The sequence below is a fragment of the Saccopteryx bilineata genome, chromosome 6 (genome assembly GCF_036850765.1).
Source record: "Saccopteryx bilineata isolate mSacBil1 chromosome 6, mSacBil1_pri_phased_curated, whole genome shotgun sequence".
In the NCBI taxonomy this organism is placed as follows: domain Eukaryota; kingdom Metazoa; phylum Chordata; class Mammalia; order Chiroptera; family Emballonuridae; genus Saccopteryx; species Saccopteryx bilineata.
In genome coordinates, this window is record NC_089495.1 from 151,968,698 (window position 1) to 151,988,482 (window position 19,785).

General features: G+C 35.5%; 1 protein-coding gene across 2 annotated transcripts in view; it reads left to right on the plus strand.

Annotated features, from left to right (window-relative positions):
- Nucleotides 1-19,785, plus strand: part of CERT1 (ceramide transporter 1) — a 145,468-nt gene that overhangs the window by 74,816 nt on the left and 50,867 nt on the right. For both annotated transcript variants that reach the window (XM_066234647.1, XM_066234646.1), the window contains exons 4-6: nt 6,281-6,388; nt 7,589-7,727; nt 14,091-14,174. In XM_066234647.1, the coding sequence (XP_066090744.1) occupies nt 6,281-6,388; nt 7,589-7,727; nt 14,091-14,174 (331 nt within the window). The remainder of the gene's footprint in view (nt 1-6,280; nt 6,389-7,588; nt 7,728-14,090; nt 14,175-19,785) is intronic.

A 19,785-nucleotide genomic window follows, 5' to 3' on the forward strand; every position in this document is an offset into this window, starting at 1 on the left:
CAAGAACATGATTATTAGTTGAAGTATGAGCAGTAAATAGAGACTTTAATGTTCTTTTATTTATTTATTTATTTTTTTTTTTTTTTTTTCATTTTTCTGAAGCTGGAAACAGGGAGAGACAGTCAGACTCCCGCATGCGCCTGACCGGGATCCACCCGGCACGCCCACCAGGGGCGACGCTCTGCCCACCAGGGGGTGATGCTCTGCCCACCCTGGGCGTTGCTATGTTGCGACCAGAGCCACTCTAGCGCCTGAGGCAGAGGCCACAGAGCCATCCCCAGCGCCCAGGCCATCCTTGCTCCAGTGGAGCCTTGGCTGCAGGAGGGGAAGAGAGAGACGGAGAGGAAAGGGCGGCGGAGGGGTGGAGAAGCAAATGGGCGCTTCTCCTGTGTGCCCTGGCTGGGAATCGAACCCGGGTCCTCCACACGCTAGGCCGACGCTCTACTGCTGAGCCAACCGGCCAGGGCGACTTTAATGTTCTTTTTTCAAAATTTTTCTTTAAAGTAACTCAAATCTGAATTAATATGAGCACTATGTTTCGCCTTGAAATGTACCTCAAGATGACCTCGTTTCATTGATTCGTTGGTCAAGCATTGCTGGCATAAAAGACAAAAAGGAACCCGCTCATCGTGAACAGCGGGTATGAACCCAATTTTAACTATTCCTCCAAATATTGACGAGTTTTTTTCTTGCTTGCACCACTCATTTTACTATGGGCTATAAGAAATAAAAATAAGATCAATTAAAAACTAATATTAAAATGTGTTAAAATATATTCAATGTGACATAGAGTAAACGTATACTAAAAATTCATATTTATTTAAATGTATATAACACATTTACTACACTACACCGCAAACCAAAGGTATCTATATTTTTTCCACTTGACAAAATTTTCTGGAAAGTTATGCTTCTAAAATTAAAATTGTCGTGCATGCACTATTATAGCCCCAATAATATTTATAAAATATAAGTGCTTTCTAGCCCCGATGCAAGAAGTACTTAATAGTTTAATATTGATAAAAATAAAATCAAATACTTACCAATTATATCTATACAATATTTATGTATATTTATTAAATCAACGAGCTTTTTTTTTTTTTTTTTTTTTTTTTTTTTTTTTTTTTTTTTACTTTTATTTATTCACTTTAGAGAGGAGAGAGAGAGAGAGAGAGAGGAGAGAGAGACAGGGGGGAGGAGCTGGAAGCATCAACTCCCATATGTGCCTTGACCAGGCAAGCCCAGGGTTTCGAACCGGCGACCTCAGCATTTCCAGGTCGACGCTTTATCCACTGCGCCACCACAGGTCAGGCTCAACGAGCTTTTACAACAGTTTTGACTGACACTTATTTCAAATTAACACCAACTGAATGATGTGAAACACTACAGAAGTTGCGATGGGCCAATTAAGTGAGAATAACTGCGTTGTTTAGCGAGTTTTTAAAACGTCTGGGGTTCCCCGCGGCAGACAGCACGCTCCGCGGTGAACCCAGGACGAAGTTTACTTGACGACGCCAATCACCCAGTTGATATTTTGGTCTCGTCAAACGAAATTATACTTAATAATTATTTACCGCAATTATTTAAGAATTGCATTTTTTGTTAAATTTGGCACCGATATCTAGCATTGCATTTAAATGGCCCGGGGCGAAAGAGTTAAAGTCGTGTCGAGTCCATTTTCAAATTGCCCCCCTTAACTATCGAATTGCCCCCCTGTGGGGCGTGGGCCCCAGGTTGGGAAACACCGCTCTAAATGGTTGTGGTAAGGCCACCAGTAATGTTTTATACAATGGTAGCATCATTTGCACAATGAAAGACGTTTCCAGAATGACTGATTTTTAAATAGTGCAAATTCGTTTGGGTGCGTATATGTATATTTGTTAAACACTTAAATTATTTATATTTAATGTTTTCTCAGTGCAGTTATTGACCAAAATAGAGTGACATATTGTTACAGCAGAATTGAACACAGAAAGCCAAATGACATTCAGAATTGGAGAACCAGTTTATTACGCGGATGGGCTCAGAGGAGTTGATTCTCGAAAATCTGAGCCCCTAATGGCAGGGTCTTTGGGGTTTTAAGGTCACATGGTTGGGCAGGGTTACAAGGAATTGCAGAAGCTTGGTTTACAGAAGCTAAAAAGGTAGAATTAGTAAAAGCAGAACAAAAAAGCAGTAACAGCCAATCAAGGTGAAGCATTTTGCTTTGTCATCATGTCATTGCTTTGTCATCATGTCATCATGTCATGGCCATATCATTATGAGTCTTGATTTAAATTCAGTAACAAGGGAATTGGTTGTACTGTATTTTCTTTTTTCTTGGAGTAATTTATATAATTTATAGTGGAATTTATTTAAGTGAAACTTTTCAGAACTAGAAATACAATTATACTACACTCTCAGCCTCCACATTAATTTACTACCTATTACATAAAATGTCAGTAGTCGAGTCTTGTTCCATCATGTTTTGTAAGGAAGTATTACTTATTTTAAACTTTGAAACCTTTTTCACTGGGTATAAGAGATATGTTTTATAGTAAAGACACACTTATAAAGCTTTTTTAGTGCTTATATTTTATGTTAACATCTTTAAAAAAATAAAGTTTGATTTGCTGTAAGACTTATTGATATAAAGCAGAAAATGGAGAGGGTAGATTAGTTTGGATTTAAATTTCAGTTTGAAATTTTGAATATTTTTCAAATAACTTTGATTATATATTATAGGGTATTTAAATGGGCAATTCACATTAATTTCTGTCTAGAAATGGATGTCACATAGGTATCAAAGATATGTTAATTCTGAAGTACTTTATATTTTTAACCAGTTACAGATAGATTCTTATTATAATTCAAGTCTTCTATATTTAAATCTAATGAAAACCTTTACAAAACCAGTATACCAATTAAAATTTTGAAACACTACACCAGGGGTCCCCAAACTATGGCCCGCGGGCCACATGCGGCCCCTGAGGCCATTTATCCAGCCCCCACCGCACTTCCGGAAGGGGCACCTCTTTCATTGGTGGTCAGTGAGAGGAGCATAGTTCCCATTGAAATACTGGTCAGTTTGTTGATTTAAATTTACGTGTTATTTTAAATGTTATATTTGTTCCCGTTTTGTTTTTTTACTTTAAAATAAGATATGTGCAGTGTGCATAGGGATTTCTTCATAGTTTTTTTTATAGTCTGGCCCTCCAATGGTCTGAGGGACAGTGAACTGGCCCCCTGTGTAAAAAGTTTGGGGACCCCTGCACTACATGATGGTCAAAAATAAGAAACTATCGAGCTATTTTAGGTAAAGAACTTAGCTCAGTATGTTTGTTGCAGGACATTTGAGAGAAAGTCTTATTTTTTTTTAACTGTATGAGTGTTGTGATTAGAATTCTCTTTTGGTGGATTCTTTTATATTGAAACAAGGTACCTTTTTTTCTTTACTTTGTTGAGATAGAGTTTAACATTCTTAAAATATAACTTATTTTTCAGAGAGAAAGAGGCAGGGAGGAGAGAGATGAGAAGTACTAACTCATGGTTGCCTCAATTTAGTTGTTCATTGTTTGCTTCTCATATGTGCCTTGACCTGGGAGCTCAAGCTGAGCCAATGACCCCTTCCTCAAGCCATCTACCTTTACGATTAAGCCAGCAATCTTGGGATCATGTCAGTGATCCCACACTCAAGCCGATGAGCCTGTGTGAGTGAAGTTGGGATTTCAAACCAGGGACCTTGGTGTTTCAGGTCAATGCTCTATCCACTATATCACCACTGGTCAGACTAAAATATATACATTTTATGTGAACAATTGAGTCTTTTCTTTGTTCATTTGTTTGTTTTTTGTGTTTTTCTGAAGTGAGAAGCTGGGAAGCAGAAAGACTCCCGCATGCACCCAACTGGGGTCCACCTGGCATGCCCCCTAGGGGGCGATGCTCTGCCTGTTTGGGGTGTTGCTCCATTGCAACTTGAGCCATTCTAGCACCTGAGGCAGAGGCCATGGAGCCATCCTCAGTGCCTGGGCCAACTTTGCTCCAATGGAGCCTTAGCTTTGCTCCAATGGGAGGGGAAGAGAGAGATAGAGAGAAAAGAGAGGAGGAAGGGTGGAGAAGCAGATGTGCGCTTCTCCTGTGTGCCCTGGCTGGGAATTTAATCTGGGACTTTCACACGCCAGGCCAACACTCTGCCACTGAGCCAACTGGCCCAGGCCAACAGTTGAGTTTTGACAATTGTAGCCTACATACTCCCCTTCCCAAATTTATTGTACCTCTGTGTAGTTAGTGTCCCTTACTGCACTCTGGCCAGCTTTTTTTTGTCATAGAATAGTTTTGCCTTTAGATAAATAAGTGAATAAAATGAGGTATAATTTACATACAATATAGTACATGCTTTACCCTTTCATTAGTTTTCCTAGTACTAAAATATATTTTTATTTTGCTTCATCGCTAAGACATTGCTTTGCTTGTGTTGTGGAATGGTGTAGCAATGGTCGGCAAACTCATTAGTCAACAGCCAAATAGCAACAGTACAATGATTAAAATTTCTTTTGAGAGCCAAAAATTTTTTAAACTTAAACTATATAAGTAGATACATTGTTATTAACTTAATTAGGGTATTCCTAAATTGGCCTTTGCTAAAAACGTCCTCAATCTGATTGAGCCGCATGAGGCTTGCGAGCTGCGGTTTGCCGACCACTGGTGTATAGTGATGTAAGTCTTGGAGAAGTTGTTTAATTTCATATAGTCTTAAGTTTACATGTTATTTGTTAGTAAATTCAGAGTCAATATATTGCAATACCTTTTATAGATAAGGAGTGTTTTATGAATAAGCATCATTAAAGTATGACGTTTCAGCTTGATTGGAGACTTATATATGCTGGAAGTTTGAATTTTAAGAGGCTGCTTATATTCACATGGTCAGATTTCCAGTATCTTTGCCTGAAGATACTCATATTTATTAGTTATTTTGCTATTTGTTTATGGATTCTTTCTCTTCTTTTCTCCTTCTAGCTCTCTCCTTCTATTCCTTCCTCCTAAAATATTAAACTTAAGTGAAATGATACTAAAATGAAAAAATACTTTAAACTGGTGTTAATATTATTTACATAAATTAATGCTTTATTAATTAAATAAGTATAAAAAGCTTAATGTTTTTGTACATAAAAGAACATTGCATAATTAAAATAATTATGTCAGTGATAAACCAATAGCTATATAGGAAATGTAATGGATTTTTAGGAACGAGAGCACAGAGGATGTAAAATGTCAATGGAAATATTTTCATTGATACATTGCACTTAATTTTAATGATTTCTAATCTTAATCTTGAAAATCAAGTAACCTAAAACAACTACTATTTTAATTGGACTGTGAGTTTTATACTAGATGTGGTGCCAAAAATGATTAGTTTAGAGACTAGGACTAAATTGTGTACAGTACTTTAGCAGTAGAAAGTAATCAGAGATCTAAAATACTTTTTCAAACATTTGATTCCTTGTCTATATTATTCATTCTGCAATTTGTCTTAGGAAAGGTGGTATATAAAACTGCTGCTTTGAAGAGCAACAACCCCATCAAAAATAGATAAAGGTGTTATTACAGTGCTAAGTCTAAGTCTATTTCAGTATCCAGGAGTTAAATTATTTTCTATTGCATGATTATTTAACAAACTGGCAAATTACAGAACTTTCTTTATGGCATGAACTGTCAAGGTGGCAACAAAAATGAAAAAAAAAATACAATCTTCTAGAAGAACCGTTCAATAGTAATTATAAAATATAAATATGATTGATAAATGCCATATCATAATATATTAAGAGTGGTTGAGAATACAGAGACAAACTGCCTGGTATACCAAGAAAAGCTTCATTGAGACAGTGATAAGTGAAAGTACTATAAAGAAACAGTACTAGAAAATTTCCTATTACTACATTTTTTAAAATTTACTATTTGTTTATTTTTTATACAAATATAATTAAAAGTGGTTTAGACATTCATCTCCTATGATTATTACTGTTTTTTCCCCTTGTTAATCCAGTTTTTATAACCTTATTAATTTATAGGAAAACTTTTGTTTTCTCTTAAGTATTTTTCTAGTTTTATTGAGATATAATTAACATATAACCTTGTATTAGTTTTAAGATGTACAACATGATTTTATATACACACACACATTATGTAATGAAATGATTACAATAGGATAACATCTGTCATCTCACATTAGTTATAATTTTTTGTTGTGCTGATTATTTTTTATTTAATTTGTTTTCTTCATGTAGTGTACTTTCTTTTTTAGACTGAATCTGGTTATGGATCTGAATCCAGCTTGCGTCGACATGGCTCAATGGTGTCACTGGTGTCTGGAGCTAGTGGCTATTCTGCAACATCCACCTCTTCGTTCAAGGTTTGTGGTTGTGAATGCTTCAAGTTAAAGCCTCATAAATTGAATTTAGTACTGAATGTTGTAAACAGAGCTTACTTGATAGTTTTTGGGATGAACTTTGTACAGTGTAATTTATTTGAAGCTGTTAAAATAACAGTTTTTTTACTTTTGTATTTTTCTGAAGCTGGAAACGGGGAGAGACAGTCAGACTCCCGCATGCGCCCGACTGGGATCCACCCGGCACGCCCCACCAGGGGGCGATGCTCTGCCCCTCCGGGGCATCGCTCTGCCGCGACTAGAGCCATTCCAGCGCCTGGGGCAGAGGCCAAGGAGCCATCCCCAGCGCCCGGGCCATCTTTGCTCCAATGGAGCCTTGGCTGCGGGAGGGGAAGAGAGAGACAGAGAGGAAGGAGGAGGGATGGAGAAGTAAATGGGCGCCTCTCCTATGTGCCCTGGCGGGAATCGAACCCAGGTCCCCCGCACGCCAGGCCCACGCTCTACCGCAGAGCCATCCAGCCAGGGCCAAAGAACAGTTTTTTTAAGGAGTAAAATTTATAACTCATACAGATATAAAATGAAGACATATCAAAGGTTTTATTTCATTCATTAATAGATAAGATGTAAGGAAAAGGTTTGGTTCAAAGGAGAATCAGAAGAATGCCAAAATGATTTTGCTAATATATGCAAAACTGTTCAATATATACAGATTAATAACTAGTTAAGCTCATTTGCATATCTATGGACAGGAATATTTTACATTACTCTGTTTTCTACTACTTACAGAGTAATAAAATAGATCAAATATAATGAAATCAAAGACTTCTATATGGTTGGACAACAACCTAAGGTTCCATAAATGTTAAAGGTTCCATAGATAACACACATTATTCCTTTGAAAGTACATCCAGTAATATTTTCCCCATTTCATAGTCTTTCATAATTTTTCCTCACAATGTCAGTAATTTGAAAATAATAAATTTTATATGAGCAAATTGTCAAGCTTATTTGTTCCCTTACTTCCTTCAGGCTTATCACTATCCAGCCACTGTTAGTTTCAGGGTAATTCCTGGGAGTATTACATTGAGCTTGACAGCTCTCCCTACTCCAGGGCCCTCATTAGTAAGATATAGACCTTAACAGGTGATAAAATAATAATACCAAAGGACTAAAAAAATTACCGTTTTGTTAACTTGGATTACATCCCATTTTTGTGTTTTGCAGAAAGGCCACAGTTTACGTGAGAAATTGGCTGAAATGGAAACCTTTAGAGATATCCTGTGTAGACAAGTTGATACTCTGCAGAAGTACTTTGATGCCTGTGCTGATGCTGTCTCCAAGGATGAACTTCAAAGGGATAAAGGTTAATTAGGCTATTACCACTATTTTTACTTGGAGAGTGAATGGATTTAAAGCCTCTTGATCTTAAAGGGTAATATCTTTAACTGATAAAGGTAATTATAGTCACTTTTGCTGCAAACCCGCAGTGTAACAGATTTCAATGTCCACATAACTTGTGTACTTAGTAACACAGTTTAATTAATCTAATCACTACCACCAGATTCCACTGAAGATTTTTAAATGATTTTTAATTTTTTTATTTTATTAAAAAATAGAATATCTGTCATCTTAGTAATATGGCACATTTTACGTGATTATGTCTAATTTACCCCATGATGAATCTTAGAGACAAGCATATATTTGTGTTAAATCCCTAGTCTGGAATAAATCTGATTCTCTCTCTCTTTCCTTTTCTCCATCTTTTTCTTTTCACTTTTCTTTCCTTTTTTTTTTTTAATAAATAAATTTTTATTAATGTTAATGTGGTGACATCAATAAATCAGGGTACATACATTCAAAGAAAACATGTCCAGGTTATCTTGTCATTCAATTATGTTGCATACCCATCACCCAAAGTCAGATTGTCCTCCGTCACCCTCTATCTAGTTTTCTACTTTTCTTTCCTTCTTTATCACTCTCATGGAAGAGGAAATCAATAATGGAGCTATATATAAATTTAAAAATAAGTTAATAGTGAGTTCTTTTAAGAGAGAGATATGGTCTTCAGTTAACTTAAAATGTGAATTTTGAGCTTTTCTTTTGTTCCTGCTGAAGATATTAGAAATGTTGTCATCATCTGTTCAATTTTTCTCTTATTTGCTGTGAAAGCAAAAATAAACTACTCATGAAATTATTACTTAATAACACTAAGTTTATTCCTAGAAGAACTGAGTTGCTTTGCATGGTTTCATTCCTTAGTTTTATAAAATGTGTTTGATCTAAGTTCAGATTTTTTTTGTCTTTTCTGTTTTTTATTTCCTTTTTCTGTATGCTTTGGGATTGAATGTATTTTTATAATTCAGTTTTTCTATCTCCTTTGTTTACTTTTTAAATTATAATTGTTATTTTAGTGGTGACTTTAGTTTCTTGTATGCACATTTATCACAGTCTGTCTTCAAGTAATATACCAGAAGTCCACTTTCCCCATTGTAGGCTTTGGATACTGTTTCCTGTAATCCTTTGAGTTCTTTCCCTAACCTCTGTAGTTCCCTCATTTTATGTACTGTCAGTACTGTACTGAATACTCCAGGGCACCTTCTGTCAAATTCCTGGGGTCTCTCTCTATACAGCTCTCTTTTCTCTAGTACTCTGTTTTGTGAATTCTCGTTGTCCTGTTTCTCTACTCCATTTCCTTACCTCAGAGAGTCTACTGGGCTTTTTCTGGGTTCCTCCTTAGATTCTCCCAAGGCAGTAAGTTGGACATAGAGCTCACATCATTTGTTCCTTACCATCGTGGATCACTGTTCTTTTTTGCCTAATATAGAACGTCTTAAAAGCATTGTTTTATATATTTTATCTAGGTTTTAGTTTCATGCTATAGGGTAAATCAAGTTCCTTTGTTCTATATTGGCCAGAAGCAGAACCCATATTCTTCTTCAAATTTAGGCGAAATTGAGTAGCCTTGAACTTTTTATATTTGATACACTTTTAAGTTTTTGTTTGTTTAACATTTAGTATTTCTCTAAAAATAAAGGTAGTTGAACTATTTTTACTTCATTTAAAAAAAATATACAGTGTGTCCATAAAGTCATGGTGCACTTTTGACCAGTCACAGGAAAGCAACAAAAGACGACAGAAATGTGAAATCTGCACCAAATAAAAGGAAAACCCTCCCAGTTTCTGTAGGATGCTGTGGCAGCATGTGTGCATGTGCAGATGATGACGTAACACCGTGTATACAGCAGAGCAGCCCAAGGCCACACCAGTGGAGATGTGGATGGTACAGAGGAAAGTTCAGTGTGTTCTGTGGCTCACTAAATTCAAATCCGTGACCAAAGTGCAACGTGAATATTGGCACGTTTATAACGAAGCGCCACCACATAGGAATAACATTACTCGGTGGGATAAGCAGTTGAAGGAAACCGGCAGTTTGGTGGAGAAATTCCGTTCTGGTAGGCCATCAGTCAGTGACGAGTCTGTAGAGGCTATACGGGATAGCTACCTAAGGAGCCCTAAAAAATCTGTGCATGAGCCGACATCGAACTGAACTGAATAGGTATGAAACTGGGAGAGTTTTGCTTTTATTTGGTGCAGATTTCACATTTCTATCATCTTTTGTTGCTTTCCTGTGACTGGTCAAAAGTGCACCATGACTTTACGGACACACTGTATATATATGATACACACACACACACATATATATTATATATATCGCATATATAAAATAATTCCTCGGTATTCACAGGGGATTGGTTTCAGGAACCCTGGCTGATATCATTATCTGCAGATGCTCAAGTCCCTTATGTAAAATGGTCTGATATTTGCACATGACCTACACACATTTCTCCTATATACTCTAAATCATCTCTAGACTATTTATAATACCTAATCAGTGTAAATACTATGTAAATAGTTGTTATATTGTTTAGAGAATAATGAGAAAAAATTATATTCCTGTTTAGTACAGAAACAACCATGGTGGGCCTGGCTACAAAGTACATACATGTCAAATACAGAATTAGATTCCTTGTTTATTTTTTAAGTGATCCACATCAAAAGTATATACCATTTGAAAGACCAAAGTGATAGTAGGAGTAGTAGGTAGAAGTTGGGATGCATTTATAACTAGATTGTATAGAAGATTTGAGAAATGATTTTAAATTATTCATTTTGAATAATAACAGTGATAGATTAATGCATTAGTTTGCTAGGTCTGCTGTCATGAATGACAACAGATTGGGTGGCTTAAACAACAAAAATGTATTTTCTCACAATTTTGGAGGCTAGAAGTCTGAGATCAAGTTGTTGGCAGGTTTGTTTCCCTCTGAGAGCCATGAGAGAGGGATCTATCTAGGCCTCTCTCATTGGCTTGTCAGTGTTCATCTTCTCCCTATGTTTTTACATCATCTTTCTTCTATGTTTGTGTCCAAGTCTCCTTCTCTGATAAGGACACCAATCATATTGCATTAGGCTACACTAATGACTTCATTTTGACTTGATTGCCTCCATAAAGTCTCTGTCTCCAAATACAATCACATTCTTAAATCCAGGGGAGTTAGGACTTTGACATATGAATTTGGGGGGAGGGATACACAATTCCACCTATAACCATTGTTTTTTCTATAAATGCTATTTTAAGAAATATTGATCTTTTTAAGAATACATGCTGGGTTAGAAAAATAGAGTACATGCTGGATAAAGGTGAAATAAATACATGGACTTTGGTTTTCTACTTTGACGGTAAATCATAGTTGCTGACCTCGGTGTCAGGATCTCTCTAGGTACACCTTCATTAAATTACCAAAGCTAAGTCTCCATTTTAAGAATTACTGCTCTTCAGTAAGTGTGTCATTGAAATGATAATAGCAAACTCATTTTATTTTAGGTGATAATCAGTGTTTTCATATAAAATATTTTATCAGAATTGCTAGTGTGGCAATCTTAACCTGACCTTCCATACATACTTCATTTTCAATCACTCTTTTAGGTCGTAGATATTCTGGGGTTACAAAATTAGAAGACATTGTCTTTAACATAAACGTACTGCTTGGTTTTAAAACAAGACATATGTACCACATTAAAGGAAAGCCTCTGCTTTGAGGAAGCATTTCTCCAAATCTGTTTCCTCAACTGTTAAATAGATGTTATATTCTGCATATGATAATTGCAATTAAAATGAGAATTATATATGTTAGCACTGGTTTAACAGCAAAATATTGATATGTAGTAGCTGGTATTATTAACATAGTTAATTTGGATCATTTCAGGGGTAGAGCAAGAATGTGCAAGGTCTAAACACAGAATTTAGCATACTCAATTTTAGTGTTGGTAAGGGAAACCATTTTGATTGGGATAGGAGATTCATATGAGGATGGTGGTTTTAAACTATATCAGATATTCCTTTGAAAGGTACCTCAAGAATGGACAAGGAGTGCTTGCTTGGGAAGCAAATGTAGAAGGCCACTCTTTTAGCCAGAGAGGCTCTTGATTTTCATCAGTTTTAAATATTAAATATTGGACTAGAAAAGAAAGGTTGAAAATCCCTGTTTGGTGGTGCTAGGCTATTATATGGTTAGGAATACACAAGTGAATCTTTGGTAACCCAAAGTAGATATTAATGAGATGAGTGAAGTGCAGACCTTTTAGTATTTAAAGAGCTGTTTAATCAGAGTAGTATTGAGTCAAGGTCAGGATCTTTTCTGATGATGAGTACTAAATGTGCTATGTTAATGAATTTCTAGAATTGACCATATTTGTAAGTGATTGATGAGACAGTGAAGATCCACAGGACTTGGGGATCTGATTAATCTTGGGATTTAGGTCTCTCCAGAGGCTTCGGTGTGGATATTGAAGTCTAAAGGAATGATAGACGGGAAAGAAAAGTGTCATTCAGATACTGATAACAGTTCTCACTGGATAGAAATGAATAATAGGTATCCTGACCGGGCGGTGGCACAAAGGATAGAACATCAGACTGGGACACAGAGGACCCAGGTTCGAAGCCCCGAGGTCGCCAGCTTGAGCCGTGGGTTCATCTGGTTTGAGCAAGGGTTTACTCGGTCTTCTGTAGCCCCCCAGTCAAGGCACATATGAGAAAGCAATCAATAAACAACTATAGTGCCACAACAAAGAATTGATGCTTCTCATCTCTGTCCCTATCTATCCCTGTCTCAGTCTTTCTCTGTCTCTGTCACACACACAAAAAAAAAACTTTTAAAAATAAAAGAAATGAGTAATAGGTTTTAATAGGTAATAGCAGCTTATGATTTGAAAAAGTTGTTATAGATGAGTAGCAAAATTTTCAAGTGATGAAAACTAAAATAGCCCAGTAATTAGAAATGGCAGTACAGAATAAAGGTATTTTCCATGGGGATATCTACCATGTAGTCAAGGGAGGAAATAAAGAATAGGAATGGGTTTTGCATCTGTTGGAGAAACAGATAAAATGGATGAGATGTTCCTCGTAAAATCAATTTACCCTTGATGTAATGCCGTATAGTCAAGAAGTATGACAGTTTAGGCCTGACCTGTGGTGGCCCAGTGGATGGAGCGTCGACCTGGAATGCTGAGGTCACTGGTTCAAGACCCTGCACTTGTCTGGTCTAGGCACATATGGGTGTTGATGCTTCCTGCTCCTCCCTTCTTTCTTTCTCTTTCTCTCTCTCTCAAATAAATAAATTTTATAAAAAGTAAAAAACTTTTTAAAAAAAGTATGACAGTTTAGAAAGAATTCTGTAGAAAAGGTATTCCTCAAAATATAGCAAAGAAGGCATAAGAACACTTACTAGAAAGCAGAGAATGAGTTCTTTTATAAGGGTTAGAAATTAGCATTAAGAGTGCAATATATAGTGCAGAGGATTAAAGTATGTTAGGCAGTACAAAAAGTACATAGAACAGGAAAGGTATGCAGAGGAGGAAATAATTTTCATTATTTACATTTTAAAATAGAATTTATCATTATTATTTTAAAGTACAAACTTGCATAATTCAAATTTGCAAATTCAGTTTGCTATATTTACTGTTTGATAGTGTAGGAAATTATTTAAAGTAAGGACTTGATGATTTGCAGTTAGAATATTTATAGCCCACAGTATAAATTAATATATTCGTTTAATTTTTATTAAACACCCATTATATACCAGGTTATGCTAAGTGCCAAGGGAAACACATGGACTTTTAATTCATGGTACTTTTCTGTTTAGTTCATGGTACTTCCTTGGTACAGGAAATTTTGGTTTTTTCCAGAATTGGATAAGTAAAAGAATGTCCAGGCACAGACACACTGGGATGAGTGAACATCGATATCACATTTGCTAGTCATTGCATTTTCCTTGCATATTTAGAAATGGTAAATTTAGAAACTGCCAGCGGCAAGCTAAGGTATCCTCTGCATGGAAGTTATCTTACATTTTTCCTCAGCCTTTGTCGGTTTTCAATGAAATTATTCAATTACCCCAAAGTAGGTAGGAAGACTAAAGGAAAAATGTCTAATATCTTCCTACCATCCCTTAAGCAAATGAGAATGGGTACAGTTTATAATAATGTAGATATTATAGTAAAGACATTCTACCACATATTTATTGTGCATACCTTGATAAGCACTGAAAACACAAAGATGAATAAGATTTTGTACTCAAAGAATCCAGAATGTATTAACTGAACATAAGAATAAACTGGTTAATTTCTATTTTTTCCATCATAATATTCTTAAATATATTTTATTTAGTGGTAGAAGATGATGAAGATGACTTTCCTACAACACGTTCAGATGGAGACTTCTTGCACAATACCAATGGCAATAAGGAAAAGTGTAAGTAGTACATTTTCCTCCCTCAGCTGGATAAAATATATTTTCTAAAGGTATATATATAATCATGAACTATATAACAAGAGTAATTAACTGAGCAATTTTTAAAAAGCAATGGAACTGGTAGAAAGTAAAAGTATTTTTTGGAAAAAGACTGAAGATAAAATATACATTATTACATTAAATAATAATGGCAGCTGATTATCTAACAGAGACTCATTCAGAATTCTAGACATTGATCCATTTATTGCAGTAGTATTTGGTATAATTAGTTTCTAGAACTAAAAAAGTTTCTCGGGAGGGTGGGCATTATAATGGAACTTAAATGTTTCTTAGTAGTATATGTCTATTTTTAATGTTCTTTTCTCTCTCCACTTGATAATCTGGTGTCAAAAAGTACATGATCAGTGTTATTAAAGGAAAATTATTGAAATACCTCTGATTTCACAGCACAATTCTTTATAGCCCTAGGAACAAAGTGGTTTATTTTCTATATGAATTTATAAATTGCTCCTTTATTTAGAAAGGCTAACTCATCAGATGGAATTCTGAATTGTTCATTAGAAACCCGTGAATTATGATGAACCTAAAGGGCATCATGCTAAGACAAATATCACATGGCATCACACATATGTGGAATCTTAAAAAGGCAGAAACTTGTGATTAATAGTCAGTATTCCTATTTTAACACGTCCTAAGAGAAAGCTAAGAGTGAATTCTTAAAAGTTTTAAGTTACAAATAAGGTTTTGTGTGTGGGGGGGGGGGGGGGATAAGTTAATCTAATTGTGCTTGTTTTTGCTGAAGTTATGAAAGATTTTGAAGTAAAATCTGTGGCTCTGTAATTTTCAAATGATTTTTTAAAACTGTTGTATCCATGGAGAGTTTCTATTTCAGAGATCATATGGGAATTGATATTAGAATTTATTCCTTCTCTCCCCCACCTTGTCCTTTTTTTCTCTTCTTATTTCTTATTCATCATGGCTTTCTACTTTTTCCTTTTAACCTAGCTCCCTCCCAAAGTTATCATTATAACTTGTGACTGAAATGTTGAACCTTACTGAGTCTTCTAGATTTACATAGCTTTATGAAATTAAAGGGTTATTTTGAGAAGGCTCATTTTAGTTGCTCAATGAACAGTCTGCTTTAATAGAAAAAATATTTTGTTTGGATATTGGAAAAAAACTCACAGGTCCAATTTTCCATTTCCCATACACTGAGCTACCTACCACACCTACAAAAGATAATGGAAGCTTATTTCCTGTAGAAATTGAACTGGAGAGTTAATAGATTCAAGAATACTTGGCACAGCAAAAGACAGATTTATTGGTGTATCAGTTAAGGGATTAAGTAGAAATTTATACACTGATTACTGAAACCTGCTTATCTCCAAGAATTCTGGTAGCCAGGGACTACATGAAAGTTTACATAACTGCAAGATGCAACCCTCAGCTCTCTTCTCTAACCTTGTTTCTAGAATATCTGTCAACCAGACATTTTCTGATACAAAATTAAAAGTTAACTCTGGAGACACTGAACATAGAGAAAAAACAATAAATAGAGATTTTTCAAAGGTCCATCATGACAAAGCTGTCTCACTACCACATCATTCTTGATAAATTCCACTAGTTAAAAAACCCTGCTGGTGCATACAGAATTTCCAGTTCCTTTTTATTTATTTTATTTTTGGGGTAGGGGGTGGGTACAAACACAGGAAGGGAAACAAATGAGAAGCATTAACTTGTAGTTTTGGCACTTTGCTCTTCACTGACTGCTTTCTCTTATGTGCCTTGACTAGGGGTGGGAGTGGCGGTAGCTCCAGCCACGCCAGCAACCCCTTGCTCAAACCGGTGACCCGTGCTCAAGGTGGTGAGCCTGTGCTCAAGCCGGTGACCTTAGGGTTTCAACCTGGGTCCTTGGAGTCTCAGGCTGATGCTCTATCTCCTGTGCCACCACCTGGTCAGGCTCTAGTTCCTAACTCTTGAATGTGAACACATAGCCAGATCTCCAGGCATTTGAGGAAAGCCTCCAACATCTCTTTTGAAGAGACTTGAAGCCAAGCAATAGAAGGCAGGGTTATTGCCATATAGTTTAGAGAGATATCCTATACAAGCTGCATAATTTTTTTTTTCTAAAGTAAAAAGCAGGGAGGCAGAGAGACAGACTTCCACATGCACCTGACCAGGATCCACCCAGCAAGCCTACTAGGGGGTGATGCTCTGCCCATCTGGGGTGTTGCTCTGTTGCAACCAGAGCCATCCTAGCGCCTGACACAGAGGTCATGGAGCTGTCCTCAGTGCCTGGGCCTCCTTGACTCTAATGGAGCCTTGGCTGTGGGCTGGGAAGAGAGAGATAGAGAGAAAGGAGAGGGGGAAATGTGAGAAGCAGATGGGCTTCTCCTGTGTGCCCTGACCGGGAATTGAATCTGGGACATCCACATGCTGGGCCAGTGCTCTACCACTGAACCAACCAACCAGGGCAGTATCTGCATAATTTTTTAAATCATGAGACATGTTTTAAGTACCCTTGTGAAATCACTGTTTAAAATGGAAATTAACTCTTGTTAATCAGCATAGGTGGAAAGTATCTTTCTATGGTTAACCTCTAGAAGTAAGTTAGTCAGAAGCATTGTATATAATCTGGTAGTAAAACACGTGGACTTTAAATCTGGTGCTGTTGATCGTAGTCTGGGATTAGGCTATGTCACTCATCTCTCAAATACTAGCAGGGTCTTATTTCTAGGATCCAACAAGAGTAGGCTACAAAATAATGACATCTTTAAATAATTGTAATGAGCTTTAACATTATGGCCATCATTAAGGATTAAATCAAAATCACATATGGTGGTAGTGAATATATTAAAATTTAAAGAATTCAGAACTAGCAGGTAAACAGTAAATATTACAAGTATACTATTTGTAATAGGAGGAGAGGAAGACTAGTAAAACAAGAGTAAAACTTCCAGAGATTCTAACCTGCGAAGAAAGGCAGTTAAAGTAATTTGAAGATTAGACAAGAGGAGAAATTTTTGGAAATTTTAAGGAAAACCCTTTCCTTAGTTAAACGCCTCAAGAGTTGTATATCATGGGAGAAGAATTGTTCCTCAGTTTTCTATGAACAAAGTTCTTATTTATCTCTAATTTAAATTTTTTTTTGTTATGGTCTGTACCATCTTAATTTATGTTGCTAGAAACAGAGGAGATTTTTATGAAGATATAGGGTCAGTCCATCAAAAAGATAAAAATTATACACATAGTTGCATGTAACAGAGTATAAGTACAAGAAGCAGAGTAACCAAATGAAGAGAAAAAATAAAAGGAATTCAATAGTAATAGTTTGCCACTTCAATACCCATCTTCCAGTAATGGACAAAACAAGTAGGAAGATAAGGAAATAAAATACTTGAATAGTATTAACAAACAGACCTAGTACACTCCAGCCAACAGTATAAAATAATATATATTATTCTCAATTATACATGGAACCTTTAGGATATACTTATGTTTGGCCATCAGACAAGGTTTGATTTTAAAAGACTGAAATACAGAGTATGTCCTCCAGCCATAATGGACTGAAATTAGAAATCAGTAACAGAAATTTCAGAAACTCACAAGTATGTAGAAATTAACACATAAATAATCAGTCGGTCAAGAAAGAAATTATAAAGGAAATTAGAAATACTGTGAGGTGAATGAAAGCAAAAATACAGCACACCAAAATTTATGGGCTATAGCTAACGTAGTACTTAGAGGGAAATTTGTAGCTAGAACACTTACTATAAAATAAAAAAGAAGAAAAATACAGAAATTCAATAAAATTTTAAGTTGGTGCTTTGAAAAGAACAAAACTGATGAACCTTTAGCTAAACTGGTTCAAGAAAAAAAGGGAGAACGCTCAAATTACTTAAATTAGAAGTGAAAGGAAGGACATTACTACTGACTTTATAGAAACACAGAATTATATAGTTGAATGCTATGGACAAATGTATGCTGATAAATTCAATAAGTTAAAATGGCCTAAAGTCCTAAAAGGACACAAACTTTTGAAACTAACTTAATATGACATGGAAAATAGACCAATAATAAAGAAATATATTAGTAATAAACTTCACACAAAGAAAAACCCAGGCTGAGATGGCTTCACTGGTGATTTCTACAAAACATTTAAAGAAGAGTTTCTTTTTAAAAGCAGAATTAGAGGCCAGTTTTACATTGTTTCCAAAACCAGGCAAAGATATCATAAGAAAACAGCAGATCAATATTGCTTATAAGTGTAGATATAAATCCTTAATAAAATATTGCCAAAACGAATCTAGTGACATATAAAAAGGATTATACACTATGACCAGATGAGATTTATTTCAGAATGCAAGGCTATTTTACATTCCAAAATCAATTAATGTTTGTTTCTGCCTCCCTGCCTCTCACTTAATTTAAAAAAATCAATTAATGTAATGATATCAGTAGAATAAAGGCGAAGACCAACGATCATATTTGTAGATGCTGCAAATCATTTGACAAAATCTAATACTCTTTTATGATTAAAAAAACAAACTAGGAATCAGTACCCTGATAAAGAGTATCTACGATAAACCCACAGTTAACATTACACTTAATGTTGAAAGATTGAATGCTTTTCTTCTAAGATCAGGAACAAGACAAGTATGTTCATTCTTGCCACTTTTCAAAGATACTATTGAGAAAGTCATGGGGTACATATTAAAAAACTAATAGAAGTAATGATAAGTTCAGCAAGTTTTCAGGGTATAAAAATTAATATAAAAATCAATTGTATTTTTTACATACAAGCAGTGAACAATGAGAAAATAAAATTCAGTAACCAATTTCATTTGTAATAGCATCAAAAAGAGTTAAATATTTAGTAATAAATTTAACAAAAGAAGCACAAACCTACTTTGAAGATAACAAACTATGAAAAAATTGAAGAAGACCTAAATAAATGGAAAGATGTCTCGTATTCATGGATCAGAAGACTTAATATTGCTAAGAATTCAGGAACTAACTACAACTGGAAGAAGCCAAGTCATACATAATGGGAAGGCAGAGAAGCATAAGTCATATGCTTCAACAAGATAAATCCTCAGAAAAATTCCTGGATGAATCAGAAGTAATCAAATTACCAGATGCAGAGTTTAAAATAATGATTGTTAGTATGCTTAAGTATCTCCAAGCTACAATGGATGGACTTAATGAACACCTCAATAAAGAAATTGTAAGCATCAAAAAGGACACGGAAATCATAAAGAAGAAACAGAAATGACAAACACAATATCAGAAATAAAGATTACAGTAGAAGGAATTAAAAGCAGGCTGGATGAAGCAGAGGATCGAATAAACAACTTAGAGGACAAGATAAATGAAAGCACGGAAGCAGAAAAGCAAAAAGAATAGAGGATTAAAAAGTCTGAGGAAACTCTCAGAGAGCTCTGTGACAACATGAAGAGAAACAATATCTGCATAATAGGGGTTCCTGAAGGAGAAGAGCAAGAACAAGGACTAGAGAAACTCTTTGAAGATTTTTTAGCTGAAAATTTCCCAAAATTAATGCAGGAAAGAGTCACACAAGTTCAAGAAGAAGAGAGAACCCCATTAAAAA